Consider the following 18,790-nt stretch of genomic DNA (forward strand, 5'->3'; position numbering starts at 1 on the left):
CATGGGGAAGTGATTGAGACTTCCTTATTGAATGTTTTTAAAGCTAAGATAATTCCTTTACTGTTCAAAAAATTAAGGGTTATGGTGAGAGGGTGGGTAAGTGGAGCTGAGGCCACAAAAAGATCAGCCATCATCTTACTGAATGGTAGAGCAGGCTCGAGGGGCCAGCTGGCCCACTCCTTCTCCTAGTTCTTGTGTTCTTAGGTAAAACCCATCAGCAAAGGCTGAAGAGGAGGGTGCTGAAGGTGATCTGATAGGATCTTCATAATGATTTAATGAATGAGTTTGAGAGTGTGGAAGACATTTCTGTTAGACTGCTTTCTTGTTCTAGTTTGCCTAATAGCTTTATATTAACGCGCACACAAACTTAGTTATAACATTCCCAGATTAGGTCTTTAATGAGATCTCTTAGGTCATAGTTCATGATCCAATACGTGTTCAGTTTGAGTTGCATATCCAATAGTTACTGAGAAAACTGATAGAGCTGAGGTTAACAATTCCCCAGTCCTGCTTGACTGCATCCCAGTAGATACATCGATATAAACTTTTCAACATTAATTTGGAAAGGTTCCATCAGAGTCCAAAGTTAGACTAAGGAGAGTCAGTGGATGTGATTTATTGGATTCCCAGAAGGCTTTTGATAAGGACAACAGCTGCTAAATAAGGTAAGAGCCCGTGGTGTTAGGAGCAAGGTACTGCCATGGATAGAGGATTGGCTAACTGGCAGAATGCAGAGTGAGGATAAAAGGGTCTTTTTCAGGATGGCAGGCAGTGAATAGTGGAGTTCTGCAGGGGTCAGCGTTGAGACCACAACTATTCACATTTTACATTAACGATACAGACAAAAGAATTGAGGGTATTGTTGCGAACTTTGCAGATGACACAAAGGTAGGTGGAGTGACTGGTAGTGTAGAGGAAATGTGGAGGCTGCAGAAGGACTTGGACAGGCGAGGAGATGGAATACAATGTGGGAAAATGTGACATTATGCATTTTGGCAGGGATTAAGGCGTAGACTATTTTCTCAATAGGGAGAAAGGCTTTGAAAAACTGAAGCACAAATGGTCTTGGAAGTCTTAGTTTAAGATTCTATTAAGGTTAACACATAGGTTCAGTGGCAGTTAGGAAGGCAAGTACAATGTTAGCATTCATTTCAAGAGGGCTAGAATACAAGAGAAGAAATGTACTTTGAGGCTGTATAAGGCTGTTATCAGACTGTATTGAAATATAGTGAGCAGTTTTGGGCTCTGGATCAAAGGAAGGAGGCGGTCAAGAGCGTTGTATTATTTTTTCTGAGATTCTTACACACTTGATACAACTGCAAAATGCCAGTTTCTGCAAACAGGTAAAATTTTATTAAGAACTATACAGAACAGACTTTGGAGAAACTCCTAACGCTCTTCGCCATGCTCTCTGAACAAAGGAAACAGTTCTTCCTCTATACAAAATCTTTACATCACAGTCAGTAATGCCCACAAGTCAACCCCAGCCACTCCCTCACAGTCACATGCCACTCGACACAATGCAGTGACCACATCATTTCCAGAAACAATATAATGTAAATCATCCATTTGTGCTTTCAGTTTTTTGTGGGCGGCACGGTGGCTGTCTCACAGTGCCTGAGACCCAGGTTCCATTCCCGCCTCAGGCGACTGACTGACTGTGTGGAGTTTGCACGTTCTCCCCGTGTCTGCGTGGATTTCCTCCGGGTGCTCCGGTTTCCTCCCACAGTCCAGAGATGTGCAGGTCAGGTGAATTGGCCATGCTAAATTGTCCGTAGTGTTAGGTAAGGGGTAAATGTAGGGGTATGGGTGGGTTGCGCTTCGGCGGGTCAGTGTGGACTTGTTGGGCCGAAGGGCCTGTTTCCACGCTGTAATGTAATGTAATCTAATCTAATCTCTTCATGGTCAGATCTGTTGCAAATTGTTTTCTTTTTAACTACAGAGAGTAGTCAAAATTCCAATTGTAATATTCTTATTGATTTCTGTGTAGGGGATAAAAATGTAAATGGTAGGAGATGACTATGTAAATGGCTTTTGAATATCTAGAGCATAGCCACGTAAATGGCTCTGAATGCCAAGAGATGGGAATGTAAATTCCTTACAATCTACCAGTAAGTCAGAGGCATCTCACCGTGGCCTCGGGAGATCCAGGTTCCTACAGGTCAGCAGAGCAAATTCACCCTTTAATATCTCGGAGATTTACAAAAGAGGATAAAGGACTTGTCATATGAGGGGCGGTTGAGGACTTTCATCTGTACTCGATAGAGTTTAGAAGGATGGGGTGGGGGAGGTCTCATTGAAACTTACAGAATACTGAAAATCCTGGATAGAATCGACATGGAGAAGATGTTTCCACAATTAGTAGAGACTAGGACCCAAGAGCACAGCCTCAGAGTGAAGGGACGATTCTTCAGAACTGAGATGAAGGGGAATTTCTTCAGTAAGAAGGCGGTATATCTATGTAACTCATTGCTGTAGAAGGCTGTGGAAGACAAGTCATTGAGTTTATTAATTAGTAAGGCGACCAAGGGTTACAGGGAAAAGGTAGGTGAGTGGTGTTGAGAAGCTTATTGGCGAATCTGATGGTGGAACAGACTCATTGGGCTGAATGATCTGATTCTGCTCCTCTATCTTATGGGGCGAGGTGAACTACCAAGATAGGACTGCCATCGAGTGTGGGGGAAAGAGGGTTGTCATGGGTGAAGAGATGTTGAGGGATGAAGACCCTTTGTAAAGGAGAGACAAAGACTGCCAAGGTGACAGTGAGAGGATGTAGCAGGAAAATAGATTTTAAACTGTTCAAAAAAGGACTGATAGCTAAATGGGAACCAGGAAAATTGAGTTAATGAATTCTGTGCAAAACCATGTGGAGTCCCAAGCTTAAGGCTGCTTGAGTCAGGAACTATGATAGGGAGAAAATATAATGGATGCTATTTTAAAGAACAATTGGGCTACTCATTATTGAATAGTTTTATTCTGTGAAGATTTGCATTTACATGTTATCATGTCTCCAAGGGCTCACTATGAATTACTTGAAGTGCAGTGTCTGTGTTAGAGACAAATATGCAACTGTGATCTCTCCAGTCCATGGAATCCATGTTTAGGGTGATGGCGTTTTGTTTATAGAAGCTCATGTTAACTGCTTCTAACATTGTTTCTAACGTAATACTGTTGCCCCCTGCCAATTCAAAATCTGTGATGTCTGAGAAATCGAAACTTTCCTTGTTTACTGTGGTTTTAACTTTCACAGAGTGTTGCTAATTGAGTGCGTTGATAAATTCTTCTAATGCTGCTTCTATGCCAGTCTATATACTTCATATGTCAACACAAATACGCGATATTGTCACTTTGTGACTGCATCTTCTAATAAAGGCTTTAATGAAAATGGGGAAAAAAGCTGCTAAAAACCAAAAAAAAACCTCTGAGAATCAATTGCAATTCTGAGAAAATCTCAGAAGACGCACTTGACAAACAAAATTATTCCAATTTCTGGTTGAGTGATCTTTGTGAATTAGCATCCAATCCCCAATCTCTGTACTTACTCCATAATCCTTCAGTATTATCGTTTGCCTGTGTTCTATATCCACTGAATCTTGCACTTTATCCACCAGAATTTGGAGGAAATTATCCAACGAGACTTTTTTCCTGATGTGGAAAAGTTACGTGCTCAGAGAGAGTATTTGGAGGCTGAAGAGAATGGCGACATGGAAAAGATGCGTGAAATAACCATAAAATATGGTTCATCACTGCGCAAACCAAACTCCGGGACTCCTGCAGCTTGTAAGTGAAGATATTGTCAGTTTATGGCTCAGTAGTAACAAATATTTCTCCGCTACCTTTTTAAAAGATGCAGTGTTTCACGTTTATCACAGGACGAGCACATGGCTCTCACACTGCACAGGGGTGGGGGCATGGTGAGTGTGTGACTGGAGATCAAACTCCGCTGTTTTTGTTCTGGTCTCTTGCAGATGTCACGCCCGCTACTTTTGAAACTCCAGAGGTTGTTGCAGGATCTCCATCATCACGGAATAAAGCCTGTCAAGATGGAATGTCAAGAGCTGATGAAGGTGGTTATCCTAATGTGGCATGCATGTCTCTTTAATAATTAGAAACTGTTCTTTCCTATTGAGTGTAATAAAGTAATCATGGTGCATTAAAGTGCTAAGCTCAGTGCCCATATCCACCTTAGAGTGACAGGAATTGCTCTGTTTCTTTCCAGGAGAGAAGGACAGGAAGAAGGAAGAGAAAGAGCTTCCGACCCTGGATACTTTCCTGGGCAGAAGCACTAGTGAGGACAATGCCTCCTTCAATCAGATCATCGAGATTGCTGAAGAGAGGAACAGAATCAAACATGTGTGGCTGTATGATGCTGAGGAAAAATCAAAGCAGGTATGACCACTTGTCCTGTTTTAATTGCGTACCCTATTCTCTTTGCTCAGCTTATGGACGGCTCGACGTGGGCAACAAGATCTTTGGTAAATTAGTAGGTGGTAATGGGAGTTGCAGGCCAGTGGTGTTGCATCTTCATGAACAGAAACCACCGTGTCCAACACTGTGCCTTCCACACTTGTCTGAGGGATGTTGGTTCAATTTATCTTGATTTCCCCCACAGCAAGGCACGTTGCTTCAGTTGTGCAGAAGCCTGACTTTTCAAGGTTTTAAACAGGCCTGGAATAAACAGACTGCCTCCTGTGGTATACCAATAATATATGTACCTAGAATCTGTCAGTGGCGATGGAGCTGAGGGCAACTCTGGTATGGGAGATACCATCTTTTTGCTACATGGTTACCTGAAATGTAAATGGGCAGCCCACCCCCTGGTACCCAAGTGTTGCAGTGTAATGCGGGATAGTACACCGGTCTCTCATCTATCACTTATCCAAGAATGTCTGTGTCATGGTTTCTTGTTACAGCACCATGAAGAAATGCTGGCACTGCCATCATCCAAGTTCCATGCCATCACAGCTGGAAAAGCAGGCGTGGAGACCTGGCAGTATAAAGCCAAGAATGATCTGATGTATTACCCGGAAGGTAAGATGCAGACTGATGTCTCATTCACTCATCCTGCCTAGTGTGGATGTTGCTATCCTGTTGAGTTGCTCTGGGTGCTGATGCCCACCAGTATAGCAATGAGGTCATAGGACAGTCTCAGAATGGAGAGGGAGTCACACTGAATATTGGTGTATGATTGGATGAACATTTTGTCATTTGATAGTTACTGGACAGAGGAGCAATGCCATTGTCATTGTCGGTACTGACGGAGAGGCAGATAATACTGATGTAGGTCAGGAAAAATATCCTGAGCGGTCAGACTTGACAGAATATAGGTGCAACAGAGCTTTGCTGAGACACTTGGAGGGAGAAAGGTGTAAGTCAAGGAAGAAAAGTGAAACCCCTTCCCGCTGACCAGAATGCTTCAGTACATGCAGTTTGACAGTATTGCTGTTTCCAAGCAAAGTGGCAATATAAAATGAAAGTGAGAAGGGACTGGTCTTGGTGCATTAGTGATCATTTGCCAACAGCCCTGCCTCACTGCACCTCAGATGGTTTTGCAGATTGTATATTTTGAAAGTTGCTTAAGTTTCTTGCAGTTGTGAATAAAACCTGAATGACACCCTGAAATGAGAAGACTGGTGTTACTGAGGGGTGGAGTACTAAGGAACACAGGAGACATTGATCATCATAGGGCCAGGCTCTGAATACAGTTCAGTAGGGAGGGGAGAGGAAGGTGGTCACCAGTTGTCCAATGGTCTTGATTAACAATTGTTGTAAATGAGCCCAGGGTATGTCGCCTTCCACCTCAGTTGGAGAACAGTTCTTGGAACTGTAACTGTCACACATGAATGTATTTATAACTCCCTCCCAACAGCCCTATGGGGACAGCTACCACCATAGGGACTGAACAGCTCAATGAGATCCCTCACCATTGCCTTCTTAAAGGTAATTGGGGATCGATAGTAAATACTGGTCTTACCAGCAAAACCCACTTGCCACAAATGAATATAAAAAGGTGTGGTGTAACAAAATGGGTGTATAGTATTTCCATTGTTTCCCCAGCCTTATTGCATCACCTGATCTATAACAGGAGTGCTACCACTTGAAGTGGAATGAAACTTCCAAGTTTTGTGATTGGGTGCTGAAGGCTTGGCAAGGTCTGTTATCCAGGCTGCATGCTGTGTTTCTGTCAAGCCAAATCCTGTGCTTTGTGGACTCCGGTGGGTGGATTTCCAAACCTGCTCCATTCATTCACTCAGTTTGAGCAGTGGACTAATATGATCAGATCTGCCAGATAACAAAGCTGCAAAGTGTCCTGAGCTGGACAATCTGACTGCAGCCTTTTCTTATTCTTTCACAGGATGTGGGCTTCACTGGCTGGGCCAGCATTTATTGACCATATCTAATTGCCCTGGAAAAACTGGTGGAAAGTTGCCTGTGATTTGTTTTAGCTTGGATTCCACTGCCGTGCATTCCCATGATGGAGTCTGGACATTCCTTCTCCCATGCAGCCATGGGACTGAGGAGAAGATCTTTTTCCTGTGCTTTCCCCCCTGACACCAGCTGCTTCCCACCTCACATGCTGCAGTCTGTTTGTTTTGCAGGAGTGAAGGATGATGAGCTCTTCAAGAAACCTCGTGAGGTAGTTCACAAAAATACCCGTTTCCAAGGTGATCCATTTAGTCGAGCCCTGAGCAAGTCCCAGCTGCAGCAAGCAGCCGCTCTCAATGCACAGGTATATAAATCAACTCTTTTTCAATTTTAGACCTCTCCACTATGTAGCTTTTCCAGTAACTCACCATAATTACCACCTCCAGTAGGTGCCTGCACCCAACTCCTAACTTTCTCCTTCATTTTCCCCCATCCTCTAATGGTCCTCAGTGCCTCAGCCCTTGGCTGCCTGAGTTCTGATTCTTGTGTAAAGCATAAATTGTAAAGAAATGGGTTGGAGATTCATTTCGGTGGCCGGTCAGGGACAGAAATCACAGACCTTATTGCTGCTCCAAGCCCAGGATCCCTTTCCTGGCTCCCAAGCGCAGCGAGCTCCCTGGGGCCTGATTATTGAATTTTGGTGTCACCCTCACCCCATGACACAGGCCATAGTCTGAGTGTCACATAGAGCAGTGTCTCTTTTACTCTAGGAGTTCCTTGAGCTAGGATATCCCTATTATGGCTGTGTGTTCACTGACTGACAGTTACTACTTTTATTTTGAAGTTTAAACAGGGCAAAGTAGGGCCTGATGGGAAGGAGCTTATCCCGCAGGATTCGCCCAAAGTCAATGGCTATGGTTTTGTACGGACTCCTTCACCGGCGCCAGGTAAGAACCAATATGTTGCCAATTTCACAGAAGGGGGATGGCAGTTGGAGTTTAATCAAGATAAATGTGAGGTGCTGCATTTTGGAAAGGCAAATCAGGGCAGTTATACACCTTAATGGTAAGGTCCTGGGGAGTGTTGCTGAACAAAGAGACCTTTGAGTGCAAGTTCAAGTGAAAATGGAATCACAGGAAGGTTGGGAGATAGTGAAAAGGTCATTTGGTATGCTTGCCTTTATTGGTCAGTGCATTGAGTGTAGGAGTTGGGAGGTCATATTGTGGCTGTACAAGACATTGGTTAGGCACATTTGGAATAATGTGTGCAGTTCTGTTCTCCCTACTACAGGAATGACGTTGGGAAACTTGAAAGGGTTCAGAAAAGATTTACAAGGATGTTGCCAGGTTGGAGGATTTGAGCTATAGGGAGAGGCTGAACAGGCTGGGGCTGTTTTCTCTGGAGCGTCAGAGGCTGAGGGTGACCTCATAGAGGTTTATAAAATCATGAGGGGCGTGGATAGGGTAAATAAACAAGATCTTTTCCCTAGAGTGGGGGAATCCAAAACTAAAGGGAAAGATTTAAAAGGGACCCAAGGGACAACTTTATCACGCAGAGGGTGGTGTATGCATAGAATGGGCTGCTAGAAGAAATCATGGAGGCTGGTACAATTGCAACACTTAAAGAGCATCTGGATGGGTATATGAATAGGAAGGGTTTAGAAGGATGTGGGCCAAATGCTGGCAAATGGGTCTACATTTATTAGGATATCTGGCCGGCTTGGACAATTTAGACCAAATGGTCTTTTTCCGTGCTGTACACCCTTATGACTCTTTGACTGAAAGTACTTTTCTCCAAAAAGGGCCCCTCATACTTCACTCAGATGCTGTAGAAGACTTCACTGGAAGTGCAGTTATTATTACATGGACAAGGATGACAACAAGATCCTGTACGCAGCAAACAAATGATTGCTTGAGTACTGTACTCTGCCTTGTTGTCTTGGACATGACTGAAATGTTAAAACACAAATCCAGGAAACACTTTACACAGTTGTCAGGGGAACATGAATGTCTATTTGAACAAGAATTTTAGGTCTTCTGGTCTCCTATAGGACTCAGTCTGACAGCCCAATATCCCTCAATACAAGCCCTCTCGCAGTGCGGTGCTCCCTCAGTATTGACCCTCCAACATTGCCTTGGTTCTGCATAATCTTTTGGTCTGCGTTTTGTGCTCAAGTATTGAAACTTGAACAATGGCCATCTGTCCGATGAGTCAGTATGCTCAGGAGCAGAGAGTGCCTGCCAAAAATAGTGTGTGCATACCAGTAATTTGTAACCAGCTAGATATTTGTTATCAACCTGTTCAGACATGTTATGACATACACACCTAGAGCAGTAGGGTTTTAACCTTGGCCTCCTAGCCCTGAGGCAGGGACACGATAATTGTGCTACAACAGTCCTCTGCCACCAACTTTCTTTTTTTTGTAAAAGCCATCACCAAATCACCCAAATAATCTACTAAACAATTAATTAGTAAGCAATGTCTACAAGAGGCACTCCGACAATTACAAAAGTGATGGAAGTACAGGCAGAGAGGGAGGGCCTAAATGAAAATGGAGTTTCAGGGAGCAATAATGCACTCCAGCTGCTGTTGTGCCCCCCTCTCTCTAAATACCTCTTGAGTGTTGATGGAGTCCATGTCTCTCACTCTGAGGATTTCTCGGCATGGTCATAGCCACAAAAAAGGGGCAGGAAGTTGGGAATTAGGACCTCCTCCATATTTTACTGCTAATTCAGCCAGGCCCAAGGGGAGATGCATGCAGAGTGCATCTGACTTGCTTGGCTCCCTACTGGGTGCCCAAGGATCAGGAGAATGGGGCTGAAGTGCCAACTAACACATCAGTAACAGGTTTTTTAAATAATTAAGCATAGTGAAATATTCCATAACCAATATACACGTCATCGGACCCCACAGCATGCCAAAGTAAGCATTTGGGCTTGGAATCAGTGAGCCACCTTAATCTGCAGTTACACGGGACTGCTATATGCAACATCCTTTACCTTAACTCCTTGATGGAAAATGGGAGGACTCCTGCGTTGATACAGTTCACTGGGCACCCTCCATTTGGTGCTCGATGTTGGGTCCAAGCATTGCCATCTACAGGCAATGGAAGGCATTGGCGGTGAGCTGGATGCCCACCCTACTCTGTTTACCAACTCCTGCAGCAGCATCCAGTCCAGGCCCCTGCCACCCTGCACATAGAACAGTACAAATCCTTCGACCCTCGATGTTGTGCAGACCTTTTATCCTACTCTCTCTATGCCTCCCATCTTGTACAGTTCTATCAAGTGACCTCTCATCCTTCTTTCTCCAGTGAGAAAAGCCCTCGCACCCTCAGCCTTTCTTCATAAGATATGCCCTCCAGTCCAGGTAGCATCCTGGTAAATCTCCTCTGCACCCTCTCTAAAGCTTCCACATCCTTTCTATAATGGGGTAACCGGTACTGAACACAATATTCCAAGTGTTGTCTAACTAGGGTTTTGTAGAGCTAATGTAGAACCCTGCAGCTCTTAAACTCAATCCCCCCTCTTAATGAAGGCCAACACACCATACGCCGCCTTGACAACCCAACCAACTTGGATGGCAACTTTGAGGGATCTATGGACGTGGACACCAAGATACCGCTTTTACTCCACACTGCCAAGAATCCCGCCTTTAACCCTGCATTCAGCATTCAAATTTGACCTTCGAAAATGAATCAATTCACATTTTTTCAGGTTGAACTCAGTTTGCCACTTCTCAGTCCAGCCTTCATGCTGTCAATGTCCCTTTGCAACCACAACAGCCCACCACGCTATCCACAACTGCACCAACTTTCTTGTCATTGGCAAATTTACTAACCCACCCTTCCATTTTCTCATCCAAGTCATGTATAAAAAGAACAGAGGCCCTAGAACAGATCCCTGTGGTCATCGAACACCAGGCTGAATACTTTCCATCTATAACCACTTTCCATCTTCTATGGGGCAGCCAATTCTGTATCCACATAGCCAAATTTCCATATATCCCATGCCTCCTTACTTTCTGAATTAATTTACCATGGGGAACCTTATCAAATACCTTGCGAAAATCCGTATGCACCACATCCACTGCTCTACCTTCATCAGTGTGTTTTGTCACATCCTCAAAGAATTCAATAAGGCTTGTGAGGCATGACCAAATAATCATAAATCCTGTCTCTCAGAATCCTCTTCAATAATTTGCCCATCACTGACGTAAGACTGTCTGGTCTGTAATTCCCAGGGTTATCCCAATTCCCTTTCTTGAACAAGTGAATAATATTTGCCACCTTCCAATCATCTGGTGGTACTACAGTGGAAGTGAGGATGCAAAGATCATCACCAAAGGTGCAGCAGTTTCTTTCCTTGCTTCCTGTAGTCACCTAGGATATATCCTGTCTGGCCAAGGGGACTTATCTATCCTCATGTTCAAAATTTCCAGCACATCCTTCTCCTTAACATCAGCCTATTCGAGAGTATTAATCTGTATCACACTGTCATAAACAGGTCCCTCTCACTGGTGAATACTGAAGCAGAGTATTCATTAAGGACCTCCCCTACCTTCTTCAACTCCAAGTACAAGTTTCCTCCACTATCCCTGATAGCCTCACACTGGCCATCTTCTTGTTCCTCACGTAAGTGTAGAATGTCTTGGAGTTTTCCTTAATCCTACATCAAGCTTAAGTAAGCTTCCTTCTTCCTCTTGAGTAGATGTTCTATATCTCTTATCATCCAAGGTTCCTTGACACTACCAGCCCTTCCTTGCCTTCCAGCACATGCAGCAAACGCTCCCTAAACAACCTCCAAGTTCCTGATTCTGATCAGCCCTGCAGCCACGTCCATCCCTTCCACCAGACACTCAAACTTGTGATGAAGGAGGTGCTGATTCCTGATCAGTGGTTCTCTGATGATTGCTGCCTTTCCTGGCGGTGGGAAGGTCTGAGTCAATCATGTTCCAGATATTGATCAGGTTTGGTAGTATAGGTAGTATTTCGAGGGAGACCCTAAACAGGAGCAGCATATTATAATTGAGGAGCAAATTATTGCAGATGCTGGAATCTGTACTGAAAACACAATGCTGGAGATCACAGCAGGTCAAGCAGCATCCATGGCAAGAGAACAAGCTAACGTTTTGAATCTAAATAACTCAAAAGAAATGCATTGCAAGCGAAGAGGTCCACTGTGAAGGTATCTGTGGAAGGTCCAAGTGTGACAGTGCTGTCACTTTAAAAAGGTTATTTTGTTCTTTGTCTTTTTTTTCAAGAGTGGTCATAAAGGCAGAGGTGAAGAAATTTCTAGTTTAACAATGGCAGGATAGTGGTCAGTTCTCCCAGTTCAGATTTTTTTCTCGCTTGGTTTAGCTGTGGCAGTTACAAGATGCTCGTGTCCAGGAAAAGGTTGCAGCTACAGCAGATGATTCCTGACTGACTTTTCTCTCTGCAATCACTTGGAAAGTTGTTCTCCCCTGTCGGAAGAACCTGTGTTAAATTTACTTTGTTGCCAAGGGTTGTGTTTATGGGATGTTACTGGATTGGAACGGCTCCTTAGTTAAGTTTTTGTACGGGTTGGTTAAGTTTTCCAATAATTAAGTTATTCTAAATTCCATTTTCTTTTGTTTGTGTTTCAACTGTTGTGTTTAAATAACTAATGTTTTGCTTAAAACTAAGTGGTTTGACCAGCTGCATCACACGTGGAATAGCCACTTCACATCTGTTTTTAAAATAAGAAAAATGTTGGTTCATGGCTACCTTTTTAAAATATTTTGAGGGGGGTATAGCCTGGTCCATAACATGAGGTGCACCAGCGACTGATGGCTTTCCTTAATGAGCAGACTCCAAACGTTTGCAGCAATCCAGTGCACCACCTTGTCCCAGAAAAAGTTGACCAGCGACTTCTGAATTTTTGTGACAGAGTCAGGGGGAGAGGTCAAAGGTACCAGCTGGTACAACAGCATTGTGGCCACCAGTTGGCTTATGCACAACACTCAACCCCTGTTAAGGTAGAAACTGAAAGAATTGTGGATGCTGTAAATCAGAAGCAAAAGCAGGAATTGCTGGAAATGCTGAGCAAATCTAGCAGCATCTTTGGGGAGAAATCAGAGTTATTTTTCAGGTCAAGTGATCCTCCATCAGAACTGTAAGACAGCATTTGCAGCAGTCCTATCCAGCTGCCTAAGCAAGCTGTGACTCATGTGGATCCTCTGGCCTAGCAATTTCTATCAAGTACCACAGTTAACTTTGAACCTGTGTCCTGAGAGTATTACCCCAGCCTCTATGCTTAATCCAGCGACATTACCTTTACACCATTTCCTTTGCCTGAATGTAGTTATTTAATCAATCTGTTCAGACATAACATCCCCAGGGCAGGTGGGGCTTGAACCAGGGCCTTCTGGCCCAGAGGTTGGGAAACCACGTCTACACCACAAAATACATTTTGTAACCAAGCATGAAAGGTTATTGATTGCGTCTTGTGTACCTGTAGGTGTGAATGACTCCCCGATGATGACGTGGGGTGAGATTGAAGGCACTCCATTCCGTCTGGAGAGCTCAGAAAGTCCTCCTGTAGACAGGACGCCAGGACCAGCATTTAAGGTAAATAGAACAGACCAGGCGGGGAGGCCTGCAGTCAGGACAGACAATCCTTCATCCCATATCCCCTATTGGCCTGCTCTAGGACATGGACCTTCACTGTCTGACACTGACCCCTTCACAGCTGGACACTCTCAGACTGATCCTTCACACAGTCTGACCCCCACCTTCCTCACAGTCCGACACACTCACCTCTCAATCTGACCTCCTCACCTCGCAATCCAACCTTCCCCTCGCAGTCCGACCCCCTTTGCAAACTGACAGCCCCTCACCACCTCACAATCCGACACCCAACCCCCCCCTTCCCACTCCAAAATCCACCCCCTCTGACAGCAACACCCTTTTAGTCTGACACATGAGCTCTGCAGTTTTGTGCAGTCTGACTGGTTACTGTCACAATAAAAGCAAACAAAAACGAAAATATGTAGGTTTCGGAATGGACAATTATCTATCTGATGCACTTGCTCCTGTGGTGTTTTATTGTGTCTCCAGCAATTTGGTTTTATTTATTTCAAATTGCTCACAGTTGCTTTATTATTGCTCCTATATGAGGTGATGTGAATATATTGAGATTGGAGTTTAATTGTTTCAATGTGTTGGTAATAGAGCCCAGTTTCCCTTCAGCTCCTCCTAAGTAGATTGATGTCAAAGCTGGTATGATCAGTGTGAGCTGTGACAGCTTTGCCATCCGTCATAATATTGAAAGCTGAGACTTGTCTCCAAGTTGGCCTTTGGACTTTGTAGCAGGTGGATTCTCTCTCTGGTGAATTGTGGCTGAGCTTTTCTAGGGTACTGACATTGACAAGAATAATGAACCAGCCACTTCAAGAAACTATCTGTTTAATTACTGTGATTGGTTTCCCTCTGACCCAGATTCTCGAACCAGGCCGCAGAGAGAGGCTAGGCCTAAAAATGGTCAATGAGGTCGCTGCCAAGAACAGAACCAAGAAGCAGGAAGCTTTGCGAAAGGCCACACAGAGTCTGGCCAGGTGAGACTGACCATGCACAAACAGTTACAGCTGGTGCCTTGTGCCTTGGCCCAGGGTCGGCCAGGCTTATTGTGTGCCGCAGGCAAGGTCACTGATTGTACCAATGGACTCTTTACTACTTACTGTTAGATTCAGTCCTTGAGAGTCAGGAAACATGTCCTCAGACCAGCAGAGCACTGGGCCACTTTATACTGTGAGCGATGTAAGAGGGAGCTACATTCAGCAATGTCCTGCTGGCAAGATTTGAAACACATTCAACAGAATGTCAGTGGGCACATCATGCTCAACACATTTCCAAGTGGCTGCTGGTAGGACATTGTTTACCAGAGCACTTTAATAATTTTAATACTGTGAAGTATTTTCGATTGGTGAATTGGAGTCTCAGAATTGGGCGGCATGGTGGCACAGTGGTTAGCACTGCTGCCTCACAGCGCCAGAGACCTGGGTTCCATTCCCGCCTCAGGCGACTGACTGTGTGGAGTTTGCACATTCTCCCCGTGTCTGCGTGGGTTTCCTCCGGGTGCTCCGGTTTCCTCCCACAGTCCAAAGATGTGCAGGTCAGGTGGATTGGCCATGCTAAATTGCCCGTAGTGTTAGGTAAGGGGTAGATGTAGGGGTATGGGTGGGTTGCGCTTCGGCGGGGCGGTTTGGACTTGTTGGGCCGAAGGGCCTGTTTCCACACTGTAAGTAATCTAATCTAAAAAAAAATCTAATCTAATTATTACAATGCAGGAGGAGGTCAGGACCCATCATATCTCTGAACACTTTGGCTTTTTCCCTTTAATAAAATGCATTGTTTCTTTTAATAATAATCTAATGCCACTTCCAGGCAGTGCATTCCAGAGTCAAACCAGTGTGCAAAAACATTTTTCTGACTTTGCATTGCTTTTCTTGTAGTTTACTTTAAATGTGAACCCTCTGATTCTCCATCCTCTTACAAGTGGGAACAGTATATTTCTATTTACTCTATCCGACCTTTCATGATTTTGAAAGTTTCTATCAAAATTCTGCTCAACTTTCTTCTGTCAAGAAAACAGTTCCAAATTCTACAAGTTACCCTCATAACTGAGGTTTGTCACTGATGGACTGTTGAGGCAAGATTGTAGGGGTGTGATGATCTGCTGAGCTGAGTTTGAATTGCTGTGAACTACCACTGTGAGTATTGCATACCTGTGCGAAAAGAGTGAAACTCAGGCTAGCCTACAATGCACTCTGCAGTCAAATAGTCTGCTTCACCCTCACCATTTAGGAGCAGTCCTTGAAACTTTTGAGTTGTACACAGTACAAACTGGGATACCAAGGGAGTCTAAAAATAGCAAGAGTAGTCCATTTAGGTCTTCAAGCCCATTCTACTATCCAGTGAGATCATAGATCATAGAGATGTACAGTATGCAAACAGACTCTTTGGTCCAACTCCTCCATGCTGGCCAGATATCCTAACCTGAACTAGTCCTATTTGTCAGCATTTGGCCCATTTCCCTGTAGACCCTTCCTATTCACATAGCGATCCAGATGTCTTTTAAATGCTGTAATTGTACCACTGTCTCTGGCAGCTCATTCCATACACGCACCACTCTCTGCGTGAAGACATTGCCCCTTAGGTCCCTTTTTAAATCTTTCCCCTCTCACCCTAAACCTATGCCTTCTAGTTTTGAACTCCCCCACCCCAGGTCACCCCTCAGCCTCCGATAATCCAGGGAGAACAGCCCCAGCCTATTCAGCATCTCCTTGTAGCTCAGATCCTGTAGGTCAGATGGGCAGCATGGAGGCTCAGTGATTAGCACTGCTGTCTCACAGCACCAGGGTTCCATGTTCGATTCCAGTCTTGGGTAACTGTCTATGTGGAGTTTGCACATTCTCCCCATGTCTGCGTGGGTTTCCTCCAGGTGCTCTGATCTCCTTCCACAGTCCAAGGATGTGCAGGTAAGGTGAATTGGCATGCTAAATTGTCCAGAGTGTTAGGTGCATCATTCAGAGGGAAATGGGTCTGGGTGGGTTACTCTTCGGAGGGTCAGTGTGGACTGGTTGGGCTGAGGAGATGTAACTGTAGAGAATCTAATCTAATCTAATCTAATCCTCCAACCCTGGCAACACATTTGTAAATCTTTTCTGAACCATTTCAAATTTCACAACTTGAGGGAATCCAGAATTGCACACAATATTCCAAAGGTGGCCTAACCAATGTCCTGTTCAGCTACAACACGACCTCCCAACTCCTGTACTCAATGCTCTGACCAATAAAGGAAAGCATACCAAATCACTATCTAGCTGTGACTCTACTTTCAAGGAGCTATGAACCTGCACTCCAAAGTCTTTGTTCAGCAACACTCCCCAGGACCTTACCATTTAAGTGTATAAATCCTGCCCTGATTTGCCTTTTCAAAATGCAGCACCTCACATGTATTAAATTAAACTCCATCTGCCACTCCTCGGCAGATTGGTCAATCTAATCAAGATCCCGTTGTAATCTGAGGTAAACTTCACTATCTCCTACACCTCCGATTTTGGTGTCATTTGCAAACTTACTAACTGTATCTCCTATGTTCACATCCAAATCATTTCTATAAATGACAAAAAGCAGTGGACCTAGCACCGATCTTTGTGGCACTCCACTGGTCACAGGCCTCTAGTCTGAAAAGCAACTCTCCACCACTACCCTCTGTCTTCTCCCTTTGACCCAGTTCTGCATCCAAATGGCAAGTTCTCCCTGTATTCCATGCGATCTAACCTTGCTAACCAGTCTACCAGGAGGAACTTTGTCGAATACCTTACTGAAGTCCATACCAATCACGTCCACTGCTCTGGCCTCATCAATTCTCTTCGTTACTTCTTCAAAAAGCTAAGTCAAGTTAGTGAGACATGATTTCTCACAGACAGAGCCATACTGACTATCCCTAATCAGTCCTTGCCTTTCCAAATACATTAAATCCTGTTCCTCAGGATTCCTTCCAGCAAACTTGCCTACCACTGATGTCAGGCTCACCGGTCCATAGTTCCATGGCTTTTCCTTACCAGCTTTCATAAATAAAGCATTCAGCGCTACCACCTTTGTAATATGGGCATTTTTCAAGATGTCACCGTCTATTTTCCCACATGCTATATCTTCTGTGTCTTCCTCCGCAGTAAACACTGATGCACAAGACTCATTTGGTATTTCTCCAACCTCCTGTAATTCCACGCATAGGGTGCCTTACTCATTTTTAGATTAGATTCCCTACCATATGGAAACAGGCCATTTGGACCAACAATTCCACACCTGACCTTTCGAAGAGTAACCCATCCAGACCCATTTCCCTCTGACTAATGCACCTAACACTATGGGCAATTTAGCATGACCAATTCACCTAACCTGCACATCCTCAGACTGTGGGAGGAAACTGGAGCACTCAGAGAAAACCCACACAGACACGGGGAGAATGTGCAAACTCCACACAGACAGTTGCATGAGGCTGGAATTGAACCTGGGTCCCTGGCGCTGTGAGGCAGCAGTGCTAACCAGTGAGTTACCGTGCCGCCCCAAAAGATATTGAAAAGAAACAAGGCCCGGTGAAAAGGGACCTTTTGAGTCTCTCAGGCAGCTCAAGTCAATCCAAAGAACCGATGTAAGACAAATTTGTTAGCTATTACATGTACTATCACTAAACCAATATATCAGAACATCACACTTTGCAGATTATCCACCTCAAATTTTTTTTTTGCAGAAGGAAGGGAATGTTGTTCCTCTGCAGCCCTTTCTTAAAAAGGTTAATTAAGTCATAAGACTAACAGAACTCAAAGTATAAATCAGTCAACAATCCATATTGCAGTATAACCATGGAAAGTTAACTTGAAGCTGGACCTCAAGGGCCCTGTTCTCTCCCTAGTTTACCCTTTAATCCTTAATGTATTTATAGAATCCCTTTGGATTCTCTTTACCCCTATTTGCAAAAGCTATCTCCTGTCCCATTTCTGCCATCCTGATTTCCCTTTTGGAAGTATACTCCTACTGCCTTTATACTCTTAAGGATTCTTTCATTCAATCTATCTTGTCTATACCTGACATATGCTTCCTTCTTTTCCTTAACTAAAACCTCAATTTCTTTCGTCATACAGCATTCCCTACACCTACCAGCCTTGCCTTTCACTCTAACAGGAATGTACTGTGTCTGGACTCTCATTACCTCATTTCTGAAGGCTTCCCATTTTCCAGCCGTCCCTTTACCTGCGAACGTTTGCCCCCAAACAACTTTTGAAAGTTCTTGCCTAATACCGTCAAAATAGGCCTTCCTCTAGTTCAGAACTTCAACTTTTAGAGCAGATCTATCCTTTTCCACCACTATTTTAAAGCTAATAGCATTATGATCGCTGGCCCCAAAGTTCTCCTACACTGACACCTCAGTCACCTGCCCTGTTAAAACAGTCTCTGCCCCTGTATAATACCCACTGCCCAACCCAATGCCAAACCCAAAGTATCTCCCCCACTCTCTCCCCTCACGTTGATTGCTTCACTCTGCCGACCACCCTACAACACAGTTCCGCTGTCTCCTCTTGCCCCCTCCCTGCGCTTGGGTCAATTCCACCCCACCCCAACTACCATCTCTCTCTCTCGCCCTCATCCCCATCAAGTCTCTCTCTGTTCTGTCTCTCTCTCACCCTATTTTCTCTTGGGCGCGCTCTCTCTCTCTCGCGATGTCTGTTGTTCTCTCTTGTTTTTGCTCTCGCTCTCTCATGCTTTCGTGCTCTTGCGCTCTCTCTAGATTTCTCTCTCTCTCGCTGTCACTGGTTTTCTGTCTCTTTCTGCCCCCACCCCGTTTCTTCCCTCCCCTCTCTGTCTCCACCCCCCCGTCTCTCTCCCCCCTCCCCGTTCCTC

The 18,790-nt window shown here is 44.5% G+C and overlaps 1 protein-coding gene across 1 annotated transcript in view; it reads left to right on the forward strand.

Moving 5' to 3' along the window:
- ess2 (ess-2 splicing factor homolog) overlaps positions 1 to 18,790 on the forward strand; it is a 67,418-nt gene that overhangs the window by 43,720 nt on the left and 4,908 nt on the right. The window contains exons 2-9 of the mRNA XM_072587030.1: positions 3,612 to 3,780; positions 3,969 to 4,067; positions 4,220 to 4,389; positions 4,914 to 5,031; positions 6,600 to 6,730; positions 7,211 to 7,313; positions 12,846 to 12,955; positions 13,826 to 13,941. Of these exons, the coding sequence (XP_072443131.1) occupies positions 3,612 to 3,780; positions 3,969 to 4,067; positions 4,220 to 4,389; positions 4,914 to 5,031; positions 6,600 to 6,730; positions 7,211 to 7,313; positions 12,846 to 12,955; positions 13,826 to 13,941 (1,016 nt within the window). The remainder of the gene's footprint in view (positions 1 to 3,611; positions 3,781 to 3,968; positions 4,068 to 4,219; positions 4,390 to 4,913; positions 5,032 to 6,599; positions 6,731 to 7,210; positions 7,314 to 12,845; positions 12,956 to 13,825; positions 13,942 to 18,790) is intronic.

The sequence above is a fragment of the Chiloscyllium punctatum genome, chromosome 17 (assembly GCF_047496795.1).
Source record: "Chiloscyllium punctatum isolate Juve2018m chromosome 17, sChiPun1.3, whole genome shotgun sequence".
In the NCBI taxonomy this organism is placed as follows: domain Eukaryota; kingdom Metazoa; phylum Chordata; class Chondrichthyes; order Orectolobiformes; family Hemiscylliidae; genus Chiloscyllium; species Chiloscyllium punctatum.